This window comes from Petromyzon marinus, chromosome 55 (genome assembly GCF_048934315.1).
Source record: "Petromyzon marinus isolate PM22_M1 ecotype Great Lakes invasive population chromosome 55, UKy_Petmar_22M1.pri1.0, whole genome shotgun sequence".
Lineage (NCBI taxonomy): Eukaryota > Metazoa > Chordata > Hyperoartia > Petromyzontiformes > Petromyzontidae > Petromyzon > Petromyzon marinus.
The window spans coordinates 13,166,410-13,179,081 of record NC_133721.1 but is presented as its reverse complement, the minus strand read 5'-3'; the positions used below and the strand labels follow the sequence as shown (position 1 = coordinate 13,179,081).

General features: G+C 47.0%; 1 protein-coding gene across 2 annotated transcripts in view; it reads left to right on the top strand.

Annotated features, from left to right (window-relative positions):
- Positions 1-5,068: 5,068 nt before the first annotated feature.
- The window catches only part of LOC116954458 (uncharacterized), an 11,396-nt gene continuing 3,792 nt past the window's right edge, over positions 5,069-12,672 (top strand). The window contains exons 1-3 of one of the 2 annotated variants that reach the window (XM_032974989.2): positions 5,071-5,676; positions 9,375-9,463; positions 10,698-11,428. In XM_032974989.2, coding sequence (XP_032830880.2) covers positions 10,796-11,428 — 633 coding nt within the window. In that variant the 5' untranslated portion in view covers positions 5,071-5,676; positions 9,375-9,463; positions 10,698-10,795. Of the gene's footprint in view, positions 5,677-9,374; positions 9,464-10,697; positions 11,429-12,672 lie in introns of both variants that reach the window. The other variant, XM_032974990.2, reaches the window with a different exon arrangement.

Below are 12,672 nucleotides of genomic sequence, written 5' to 3'. Positions count from 1 at the left end.
CAGACGTTTGAATACGGGCAAAAATGTTTTTGTCTGTTTGTTCGTATTTCTCCTTTGTGATGGAACTTTGTCGGATGAACGTTGAAATTTATCAGGGCACGGGTGACCAATTAGGTCTAAATTAGTTTGTAATAAGGTCGGCACTGACAAGGGGTTGACAGGCATGAGAATACTCGCCATACCGCGCACCGGGCAGCTAATGCGTGCATTTTGTAACAATAAACAGGTGAAGATGGGGCACTGTGAGTGCTTTGTCACGCCAATACTGGCGCGAAGGGGCCTCCACTATAGACTGGGCTCTCGAGAGCGAGCCGTCATCTCTAGAGTGGCATTTGGCCTACTCTTTCACGCTGACCATGACGTGTTGGAAGAGGGTTATACCCTGTATGTTGAACATCTTGCACACCGTACGTAGCCAACCGTGCTTCGTCGGAGGTGCGCTGTGGGAGTATCTTCGACGATACTTGTTTAGACTTCCATGTAGAGTAACAGTGCAACGATTCGTCGCTTAGTGTGCAAGGATCCCTGCGTCTCAATGAGGTGACGATGTTATCGTTCCATCGCAGGGATGGAATGGCGACAGAGGGCCTTCACCAGTGGCTCAATCATGGCTGATAATGATGATGATGATTATATCCCCTCGTCACTGACTCCCAAGTCCCGAGCCCCCATCCGGGATCGCGCTGCTGCTGCCGCTGCTGCTGCTGTTGTTGTCACAGTCGTAGAATCCCACCCAGAACCGGGAGAACGCTGGCGAACAGAGCGGAACAAGGCGGACGTCCAGAACAAGCACCTCGTTCGTGGAACCCAAACATCGCAACCTCGTGGCTTTTACTTTGCTTGAAGACACCGGCGGCGGAACCATCAACCGCATCGGAATATCACCGGGGCCGATGCGCGCATCTCCTTCATAGATGGGGGATGAAGATAAAACCACGGTGCTGCGATTGTGATCGTGCAACACAAACGATGGACCACAGAGTAAACCCACTGTAGTCTGCGCCTCTTCAACGGAGGAACACAAAAGCCACGACAACTCTCTCTCCTGAAGCCCTCTCGTCGTGGCGAGCAGATATTGGCACCTCGAGTCGCACCTCCGATTAGCACGGTTGGCTGCATACGGTGTGAAATAAGTTCAACGTTCAGAATCAGAACATGTATTTATTCCGGAGGAATCCGATGAGCTATAAAGCTCTTTTTCGCAGATGTCCAGTCGGAGTAGGTAACATACAATACGAACACATACATATAGCTCCTGAACATATTGCTGCCATATACACACATCGAATTAGTACAATATAAATTATCAGTGCAATTATAGTTTTTTTTTGGGTTAAGATGGCGTAAATATACATTTGTCGATAAACCCGCCACCACCCAACACAGCCAATTAGTAAGGTTTGTCACGTAAGCAGAACGTGGCCAATTCGTCACTAGTATACAGCACACCGGTGTGTTGGAGAGAAAATCCACAACATTTACAATCTGAGTACGACGTTTCGCCAGTAATTACAACTAGCTTCATCGGGCGACAGCCAGATTTGTGGACAAATCGTCCAGTTTCGTTCCTTAGAGGGATAGATGTGATGACGCCACTTGTGAGCCCTTCTTGTGCGAAGGAGGGCTGGGTATAATGAATGCATATTACACATTGTAATGGGTTATTCTTATAGTAATCAAAGTACATAATGTATGCACATCGTTCTTGTACCTCCTGTCGTTTATGTGCCATAAAATAGCAGTACCTGTTACTGACTGCGTACACGTAATCCCCATTGATGTATGGTGACCTGTATAGGCATGCATATAAACAATGTATTATTTGATGATCCGCTTCCAAGCAGCACTAAGCCTGTAGCTATCCGAACAGTTACAATAATTTTTATTTTTCTAAATTTCGATAGATTATCTGATTAGTCTTGGCCAGTAGTAGCTAGTTTTGCACTGAACTTCAACATTATGAAAATGCATTGAGTGTCCTTGTTGGTACGTGTGTTCTGCCACTGTCGACAGCTGTATTTGGAAGTGTTTCATATTCCTTTGGTGTTCTTTTAGTCTCGTGCTGATCATTCGTCCTGTCTGCCCAACATAGCATTTGCCACAAGTGAAATTAATCTGGTACACACCTTCTGTTGATAGCTTCGGTAATACATCTTTAGTACTAGATATTAGTTTCTGTATTTTATGTACCATGCCAAATCTGACTCAGATGCTTTGTTTTTCCAAAAATCTGGCTAGCTTATCGGTTACTCCCGCAATGTACGGTATTTTAATCGTTTAAATTACTTGGTCAGTTTCAACTCTCGTGTTATTTGATTTGGTTTTGACATTCAGTGCCCTGTTGATTTGTGCATCATTGTAACAGTTCAATTGCAGTGCTGCTTTAACATGTTTAAATTAACTTCTCAGACTATCACCATACGACACTTTCTTAGCCCGATGTATGAGCGTCTTGATGAGAGAGGATTTCTGTCTGGGGTGGTGGTGTGACTGCATTCAGATAGGCGTAGTGTGCGTTTTCTTTTGGTAAATGCTGTGTTATTTTACCATTTCGGCCGTGCCCGAGCAGAACATCCAGAAAGTGGGGGGAGGGGGGGGTTCTGTCAACTTCCATGGTGAACTGTGGATGGATGGGTATTGCGAGTTGAGATTAATTATAAATTAAATAACTGTATCTTTGCCGTGTGGCCAGACCACCAGTGTGTCATCCACATATCTAAAACAAGCAGAGGGTTTAAGACTGCTTGAGGTTGTTGCTTTTGCTTCAAAATCTTCGCAATCACAGGAGACAAAAGGAGAGCCAATTTCTGCTCCTTCCTTTTGTTTATAGAAATCACAATTCCACAAGAAATGGGTGTCCTTTAGACAGTGTTCAGCTAGTGGGGTGATATCTTTGGCTAGATCTGTGCTCGTTAACAGAGTATCGGGGTAATGTAATTGACTCGTTAACCGGAACTCTCGTGAACAGCGAAGTCGCATCAAAACTTACCGGAATATCATTAGCATCTTGATTTGAAGCTTTCGTGAATGCAGGAATCCATACTTTTTGGTTCTTTCGGGAAAGACACGTAGGCAGAAAAATAAAATAAAAAATAATAAATCACGACGTTTCCATCGCAACACAAGCGGTCGTCCTCAGGCGGAAAACAAAAATAATCGACCAGTTCCACTGCTAGAATTGACCAGTTCCACTACTGGAATCGACCAGTTCCACTGCTAGATTATTTTTGTATTTTTTTTTCGTCTGAGAACGACCGCTTGTGTTGCGATGGAAACGTCGTGATTTATTATTTTTTTTATTTTTTTTTTCTACCTACGTGACTTTACCAAAAGAACCAAAGAGTAATATCATTAGGGTTATAAGCATAATATATTTAAATATATTTACGAGATGTTCTGAGTTTTTAATTAACGAAGAGGTCCTACCGATGTGGGGCTGTATTTGTTTCGTTACGTATTGTGCTAATCTGTATGTGGCAGAGCCTATTGTACTATGGGTCTTAATGGGACATCAGGTTTGTGTTTATTTGGTAGCCCATGAAGTCTTGGTGGCTTTGACACCCTTGGTTTGATCACGTATTGCTCTCCCTCGGGAATTAATGATTGCCGCTGTTATAGGTTCCAAGGTGTTGGATGGGTCTCGTTTAATGTAGGGGCGGAGCCACAGGGGGGGCTGGGGGGGCTCAGCCCCCCCTGAAATTTTGTGAAAGTCGGTAATCGGGATAACCGGATATCCGGCTGCTGCAAAATGCTGCAGGCTGCCACCTCGTGCTGCCCTGCAGGCTGCCACCTCGTGCTGCCCTGCAGGCTGCCACCTTGTGTGCTTCCCTGCAGGCTGCCACCTTGTGTGCTGCCCTGCAGGCTGCCACCTTGTGTGCAGCCCTGCAGGCTGCCACCTTGTGTGCTGCCCTGCAGGCTGCCACCTCGTGCTGCCCTGCAGGCTGTCACCTTGTGCTGCCACCTCGTGCTGCCCTGCAGGCTGCCACCTTGTGCTGCCCTGCAGGCTGCCACCTTGTGCTGCCCTGCAGGCTTAATAAACTGCGTTCAAATTCAATAAAATTTGTTTCATACATTTGTGGCGCCCATTGTAAAACACAAACACTGGATGTCTCAGAATATTGAAGTCAGCCCCCCCCCAAAGTCAAAATCCTGGCTCCGCCCCTGCCTTAGAGTAAAATCTTTGATTTTGCTATCGTAAACCTCACGGGTCATCACAACAGTTGATCGGCCCTTATCAGCAGCTCTCAGTCCTCTCAGTCCTCCTAAGGCTTTTGGCTCACTGAAACCAATTTGTTTTTGGCAATTTACTCATGCCTAGTCATCTCAGCTTGATTGGGAGACGTCTAACTGCTGATTCCACTTCAGCAAATATCTCATCGACAGGGATTGTACGTGGGGGTACGTGGGGTAACAGCAAAGCTAAGGGCCCGTCCATAAATGACGTCACGCACCTAAAGGGGGGGGGGGGGGTGGTCAGACATTTGTGACGATGTGTGACGAGGGAGGGAGGAGGGGTTTGAGAAATGTGACGTCACATCAAAATGCGCAATTTTAAATTAATATAGACAACACGTTCTACTTAATTAAATATACTTTTTAATAAATGTTTTCTCCTACAACATCAGAGTGCAGCGCCACATTAAATACGCACTACAATGATAAAGCGATTTGAAGCATGTTTTATATTTTTTTAGGGGTGGGGGGGGGGGGCAGAGCTTTGTGACGTCATATTTGAAAGGGGGGGGTCTGACTTTTTGTGACGTTGTGTGACGAAGGGGGGGGTCAAAAATCGTCCAAAATCGCGTGACGTCATTTATGGACGGCCCCTAAGCCCTTTACACATGACTATAATATGGATGATATTGGTCGCGAAAGCCTACCTGTTAAACCAATCAATGCAATAATTAATATTGAAACAAATTGGATACGCGACTAATTTTTGGGCTAACGGTGCCGCATCGCGAAACAATCCGAACAAGGGGAGTCGGAGTCGCCTAATGGAATCGCGACGATCGAATCGCAAAATCGCCGCGCGCGTATCATCTCTCCGGCGATTGGTCCATTCTCATCAAGCAGGAATCGACGGGGAAATCGCGCAGACTTTAGAGTCGAGGAATCGATGCAGCGATTGCTATGGGTTACGTGACGACGCAAGCGTCAGAGCGTTGCCCGGCAAAACCACGCGGTCCGGGCACAGCGAATCCAGTCCGGGCACAGGGAATCCAGTCCGGGCACAGGGAATCCAGTCCGGGCACAGGGAATCCAGTCCGGGCACAGGGAATCCAGTCCGGGCACAGGGAATCCAGTCCGGGCACAGGGAATCCAGTCCGGGCACAGGGAATCCAGTCCGGGCACATGGAGTGTAGTCCGGGCACAGGGGATACCAGTCTGGTCAAAGAGAGAATCCAGGCCGGGCAGAGTGAAAGTGAGTTCAGTCCAGGCACATTGAGTCCAGTCCAGGCACAGTGACTCCAATCCGGCCACAATGAGTCCAGTCCGGCCACAATTAGTCCAGTCCAGGCATAGTGAATCCAGTCCGGCCACAATGAGTTCCGGCCGGGCAGAGTGAATCCAGTCCGGGCAGAAGATCCAGTACAGGCAAAGTGAATCCAAGTCGCTCGAGAGTGAAGTTCTGCTGACCCCGCTTCACTCAGTCTACAGAGTCGGGCTATAGAGGTGAGCAGAGCGGAGTGAGTGATGGGTTGTGGGTGTTGGAGAGTCAGATTGGTGAGTCTATGGGGAGTGGAGTGTTGGTGGGGTTAGTGGTGAGTGTGGTGCAGTGAGTGAAGAGTGTGGTGGGTGAGTGGAGAGTGTGGTGGAGAGTGTGGAGTGTGGTGGAGAGTGTGGTGGAGAGTGTGTTGGGGTGAGTGGAGTGTGTGGAGTGTGTGATGCAGTGAGTGGAGAGTGTGGTGGGTGAGTGTGGTGCAGTGAGTGGAGAGTGTGTGTGGAGTGAGTGGTGAGTGTGGTGGGTGAGTGGAGAGTGTGGTGGAGAGTGTGGAGTGAGTGGAGAGTGTGGTGGAGAGTGTGGTGCAGTGAGTGGAGAGTGTGGAGTGAGTGGTGAGTGTGGTGGGTGAGTGGAGAGTGTGGTGGAGAGTGTGGAGTGAGTGGAGAGTGTGGTGGGTGAGTGGAGAGTGTGGTGCAGTGAGTGGAGAGTGTGGTGGAGAGTGTGTTGGGGTGAGTGGAGTGTGTGGATAGTGTGGTGGAGTGAGTGGAGAGTGTGGTGGAGTGAGAGTGTGGTGGAGTAAGTGTGTGTGGAGTGAGTGGAGAGTTTGGTGCAGTGAGTGGAGAGTGTGGAGTGAGTGGTGAGTGTGGTGGGTGAGTGGAGAGTGTGGAGTGAGTGGAGAGTGTGGTGGGTGAGTGGAGAGTGTGGAGTGTGGTGGAGAGTGTGGTGCAGGGAGTGGTGAGTGTGGTGGGTGAGTGGAGAGTGTGTGTGTGGAGTGAGTGGAGTGAGTGGAGTGTGGTGGAGTGAGTGGAGAGTGTGGTGGAGAGTGTGTTGGGGTGAGTGGAGTGTGTGGAGAGTGTAGTGCAGTGAGTGGAGAGAAAGTGTGGAGTGAGTGTGTTGGAGTGAGTGGAGAGTGTGGAGTGAGTGGAGAGTGTGTTGGGGTGAGTGGAGTGTGTGGAGTGAGTGGAGAGTGTGGTGGAGAGTGTGTTGGGGTGAATGGAGTGGGTGGAGAGTGTGTTGGGTTGAGTGGCGTGAGTGGAGAGTGTGTGGAGTGAGTGGTGAGTGTGGAGTGAGTGGAGAGTGTGGTGGAGAGTGTGTTGGGGTGAGTGGAGTGGGTGGAGAGTGTGTTGGGGTGAGTGGAGTGAGTGGAGAGTGTGTGGAGTGAGTGGTGAGTGTGGAGTGAGTGGAGAGTTTGGTGGAGAGTGTGTTGGGGTGAGTGGAGTGAGTGGAGAGTGTGTGGAGTGAGTGGTGAGTGTGGTGGGGTGAGTGGAGAGTGTGGTGGGTGAGTGAATGAATGGAAAGTGATTTTATGTTTATACAGTTTCTACAATTCGCTACTACAGCGCTCTCAGTGAGTGTTGAGGCCACGTGTTTGCACGGAGAACCACGTGGTGTGGAGGGAACAAAGTTGCCAAGAGCATCTGGAAACCCAGCAGTATGAAACAATAAGAATAGGTTTTACCCTTTGGCAATCAAACGGGAGGTGTTAAGATGTTCAACACCAAATAGAAAATCTTGATTTGAGTCTTTCGTGACTGCAGTAATCCATACTCTTTGGTTCTTTCGGTAAAGTCACGTAGGTAGAAATGAAATAAAATAAATCACGACGTTTCGATCGCAATACAAGCAACCGTCATCAGGTGGGACAACCACAGCAAGAAATAATAAGTAATATTTTTAAAAAACGTTTTTAATGAAATGTACCCTACTAGTAATGGCAGAACTCCAGGAAGAGGACCCTACGCCTGCCATAACGTAAGGGGACCGTGGAGTTTTACAGCCAACTGGAGGAAGGGCCTTTGCTGTTGATGCCCCCAAAGTCTGGAATGCTATTGCCAATAAACTGCAACTTGAATCGCTACCAATGAGATCTTCTCTCAAAACTGCTCTAGAGGATTTGTACTCCCCTAGCTGCCACTGCTATTCATTGGCGTAAAATAAAATGTTTTGCTCCGGATTACCGCTGCAAAGTATTATCTGTATTTTGATTTAGCGTGCTGATCTTAAAGGTGCATTGAAAAATTTGATACTCCGACCGATGCTCCTATTGTGGAGTAACTCATGCAGCCAGCTATGGCTCTAGGATTTGGTGTTACATGTTATTTATGTCTCGGACCGCATTCGTGAACACAAAGCAGACCTTAAACACGGTAGGACCAACACCTCGGCCGTGGCAGATCATTGTTATAATTCAGTAGGCTCACATGACATTGACTTCTCCAAGACAGAGGTTCTTTGTAAGCCATCTGGCTACCATGAGAGATTCGTTCATGAGGCTATCCACATATACAAGCACAGAGACAATTTCAACCGAGAAGATGGATTATGGCTTAGCAATCATTGGAAGGATTTGATCAACCATTTCGGGTCTTAATTGATTGTTCACGCTTATGGTGGCTTTCAGACAGCATACATTAATTTTTCGTCTCCCCCCTCCTCTTTTCAGAACATAGATGGACTAGTCCGTCTAAATAAACTGCCAAATCGCTGCCCGTGGTGCTAACGGGTTTTTTTAAATAAATAAAACACCGTTTATAAATAAGTAAATGCAAATCGCCACTTCCTTCAAATGTTTCTTCCCGTTGGTTTTTTTCACACCTGATGATGACCGTTTGTGTTATGGTCGAAACGTCGTGAGAATTTTTATTGTTTTATATATGTTTTATTATTTTATTGTTTCCCTTCAACGTGACTTTACCGAAAGAGCTAAGAATATGAATTAATGCAGTCAGGAAAGCTTTAAATCAAAAGTTATTTATGTTGTTGTAAAAATTCAGTCACAGGCCCTGTGCTCACTGTTACGTTGCAATTATGGCTTTAGTTTTTGGTGATTTGGAAAACGTTTTTTGGTTTGGACATGTTTGTTTTGTTGTAGTACGGAGTTAGACTGATGGCCTTAATCTAAGTTTTTGTGGTTGTTGTTGTTTGACTTGCATCCCACTGGGATTTTTTTGCACACAGCGTTGGTGTATGGTGCTTTTTTCAGGAATATTTTGCTGTTTTTTTCATGGATTTTCTGTTTGCACAGTCACATAGTCACTGTAAGATGTTTTTCTTTTTTTTGTTTGTTGTGGCTGTACCCGATTCAAGAGCCGAATGGCTCACAGGGCTATACCAAAATAAATAAACTGAAACTGAAAGTGGCCCCTAGGCTTGCCATAACGTAAGGGGCCGTGGTGATTTACAGCCAACGTGAGTTGAGCGTGGATAATTGGACCCAAGCCGACACATAACATATACAAAATATAACGTTTAAAAATATTTTTTTAATGATAGAATATAGTATTGTCATCATCAGTGTGACATAAGTATACCAAGTTTGCTGTCGATACCACATTGGGAAGTGGGTTAAAATTGAGTTACAAGATTTGAGGATACAACAACAGACAGTGATTTAATAGAAGGCGTGTAATAATAAAAAAACTGCTCAAGTAAGCGAGAGATCTACAAAGAATCAAGTTCGCTCTAGCCGCAAGTGCTACTTGTGGTGAACATGAATAAAAACACTTTCTCTGATTAATATATTATTTTTCGATTTAAAGCTTTCGTGACTGCAAGGATTCATCTTCTTTGGTTCTTTTGGTAAAGTCACGTAGAATGAGAATAAACAACATTGTGTTATTTTATTTTATTATTTTATTCTCATTCTACGTGACTTTACCGAAAGAACCAAAGAAGATAATATATTATGATTACGCATTGTCTTTTAAAGTGATTGGTCTACACCAGAGCCAGCAGCCTTCTTGAGGACCTCGTCTCACCACCGGTGCCAGATGAGAGAACGACGCCAAGAGGCGAACGGTACAAGCACAATGCACTATCCTGCAGTGTTGCAAGTGCCGTTTGATAATCGATTATCCGGGCTGCTGCTTCCACCAGCTCAGGAGATCGGCACCGTTTGCGTGACAAAAAAACAAGTTAGCTACGCCTGATTTCAGTGTCAGATGTATTATATACCTTATACACTACATACACTTTAATGAAAATACTGCACTCGTGCGCATCACCCCACGCGGAGCTTTCGAGATTGGAGTGGTAAGTACGGTACAGTAAATGCGATAACCTTTAAAGTAGGACATTTATTTATGCCAATTTCACAAAGTAAACAAATGTAATACACGAAACAGACATATGACAACACCTACAAACATACTGTCATGCAATTATGTGCAAAAATAAGCAATTTAAATCATGATTAGTGATTATCCGACGGTTTTTTTTAAATCCGTCGCCCCCACCTCCCCCGAAGCCGTTGGATTATAATTATCGATGATCGTCTGTATGTATGTTGAACTTCTTTTGCACCGTACGTAGCCAACCGCTATAATTGGAGGTGCGGAGGAAGGACAACAAACTACACACGCAAGAAGCATTTCTAAAGAAATGAGTTTGTCAATCGAGAGGAATTAAAAGTTGCATGGCTCCGGCGGCTTCCTAATGTCGGAAGGAAGAGCGTTCCAGACGGCCGCAGAAGCTCATCTGAAAGCGCCGCGCGATGCGGTGACCGCCGGCTTTAAGTAAAGCCTCTCACTGCCGAAGTGCCCCGAATGAGACGAAACCCAGTGGAGAGTGTGTTGCTTGCCATACGTCTGTGTGTCAACCCAGTGGAGAGTGTGTTGCTTGCCATACGTCTGTGTGTCGACCCAGTGGAGAGTGTGTTGCTTGCCATACGTCTGTGTGTCAACCCAGTGGAGAGTGTGTTGCTTGCCATACGTCTGTGTGTCGACCCAGTGGAGAGTGTGTTGCTTGCCATACGTCTGTGTGTCAACCCAGTGGAGAGTGTGTTGCTTGCCATACGTCTGTGTGTCGACCCAGTGGAGAGTGTGTTGCTTGCCATACGTCTGTGTGTCAACCCAGTGGAGAGTGTGTTGCTTGCCATACGTCTGTGTGTCAACCCAGTGGAGAGTGTGTTGCTTGCCATACGTCTGTGTGTCGCGACTGAATACCTCAAAAGTGTTGCTGCAAGTTTTAATATGAAACGTGCTGAGATTTTTTTTTTTAACAGAATGAAATGGTTGTATTTTTGCCTTTTAAGGGATGGTGTGACCACTGTTCAAGTTCAGCTGAAAGAGCCGATAGATAAAAGGTCCCATTTGTCTTTCCCAACCGCTCTATAAATCACGTTCGGTGACCATGAATCCTCAGACCGGGAGACGCCGCCTGAACCACTGGGTGGAGGACTTGTTCCCCGCCAGGTACGCCTGCACATCAGAGGACCTTCTCGGCAGCGGCGAGCCGTCAACTTTGTTGGCGGCAGGGGAACAGGCTCGCCAGAGTCGAGCCCTGCGCCTGAAGGACATTTACGGCACCGTGTTCAGAGAACAGGCGGAGGCGGCGCGTGAAGCCCGGCTGAAACACATCGCCGGCATCATCGTTCGCGAGTACCCCGAGGAATCCGCCGCGCGAGATGACTCCGCGGGGTCCTCTCGCGAGTCGGAGGGGCGCGCGGACGGCGCGGGCGGCGTGGATGTCGAGGAGCTGGCGACGGAGGCGAGGTGCTTATGGAGCGAGGAAGACGTGGCCGTCTTGAGACGGAATGCCGAAGAGAAGAACGCACAGGTTCGCAGACTGAAGTCTGTATTGACCGTGTCGGAAGCGGACAGGGGTGAGCTGAGGGCTCGCTGCGAGCGCCTGGAGGCTGCTCTGAGCGAGAGCACGAGGACGGGGTTGGCCGCTCGGCAGGAGGCGGACAGGCGGGCGATGCACTGCCGGCAGCTCGAGTGTGAAGTGCAGAAGCTACAGAAGTCACTTGGAGCCCTGCAGGAGGTGAGAGAAATCTATCTCATTGCTCTCTCCTCGCCTGCTGTGTTTTGATAGTACTGAATGGTCCAAGTATGATTTGTGACCGAGTCGCCCATAATGCGCCCGATTTTGTCATATCTAAGAAGCTAAGCGGGTTGAGTCTGGATTGTGCCAAGGACTCATGGTGGGGCTACTTGCTGCATCCCTCGTCCATGCTTCTCACCATCAGACACTCTCGTTGACCAGTCTGGTGAAGTATGGTCAAATAACCCCCACGGACTCCATGGCGTGAACAGGGCCTCATCTATCAGTGGATTGACAAAGGGCTTGGCGTGCATTTCCTTTCCGTAAAAAGTATTGAAATTCTGCCTATTACCAAATCACACTAAATGTACCTGATCTCTTCAGATCTCAGAGGCTAAGCAGAGTTGAATCTGGTTAGTACTTTAATTTTAAGACCTTCAGCGGTCAGAATATGGTGGTGTTGAGTGTGTGACACTTTTGTATTTGTGGCTTTTCTCTGTGCGCTGTCTTTTTTTCCCCCACACGGAGCCAAACACGTGGTGGTATTGGCAAAAAAGATTGCAGAGTGGCACGCTCCAGAAAAAGTCTCGAGACTCAGTGGGGGCTTTGCTGAGCGCTATTTCACACACGTAATTAACATTGTGGTATACAGGGACTCCTCTACTTACAAACATTCTACTTACGAACTTTCAGAGATACGAGCAAACCTGTCCGTATGTCCAGTTGCCCGTTCGGACCGAGATTCGTAAGTTCAACCGCCAAGCGGCATCTACAGGAGATTATACAAACTTGTAAAGCCATTCCCCGTGTTTAGTGCACACGCCGTGCAACATGTTGGGAATCGACAGGAGTAAAGTTGGACTTAAGAACACTTACGAACAGACCTCTGGAACCTAACTCGTTTGTAAGTAGAAGAGTCCCTGTATACTGAAGTAAGATTAAATATGGGAAAGTAATTTTATATATAAGTATGTTGAATGTCTTTCGCGCCGTACGTAGCAAACCGTGCGAATCGGAATATAAAACATACTTAGTGAAGGTTAGTATCTCAAAGCATCAACATAGGTTGGTTTGCAAACGTTAATGCTTGGGGAATTTTTGCGTGAATCTGCTCACAACTGTAATGTAAGGTTGTTTGCTTGTGAAGGTTGCGAGTGTAACGCAGGTTATTTGTGAAGGTTGTGAGTGTAGTGCAGGTTGTTTGCTTGTGAAGGTTGTGAGTGTAGTGCAGGTTGTTTGCTTGT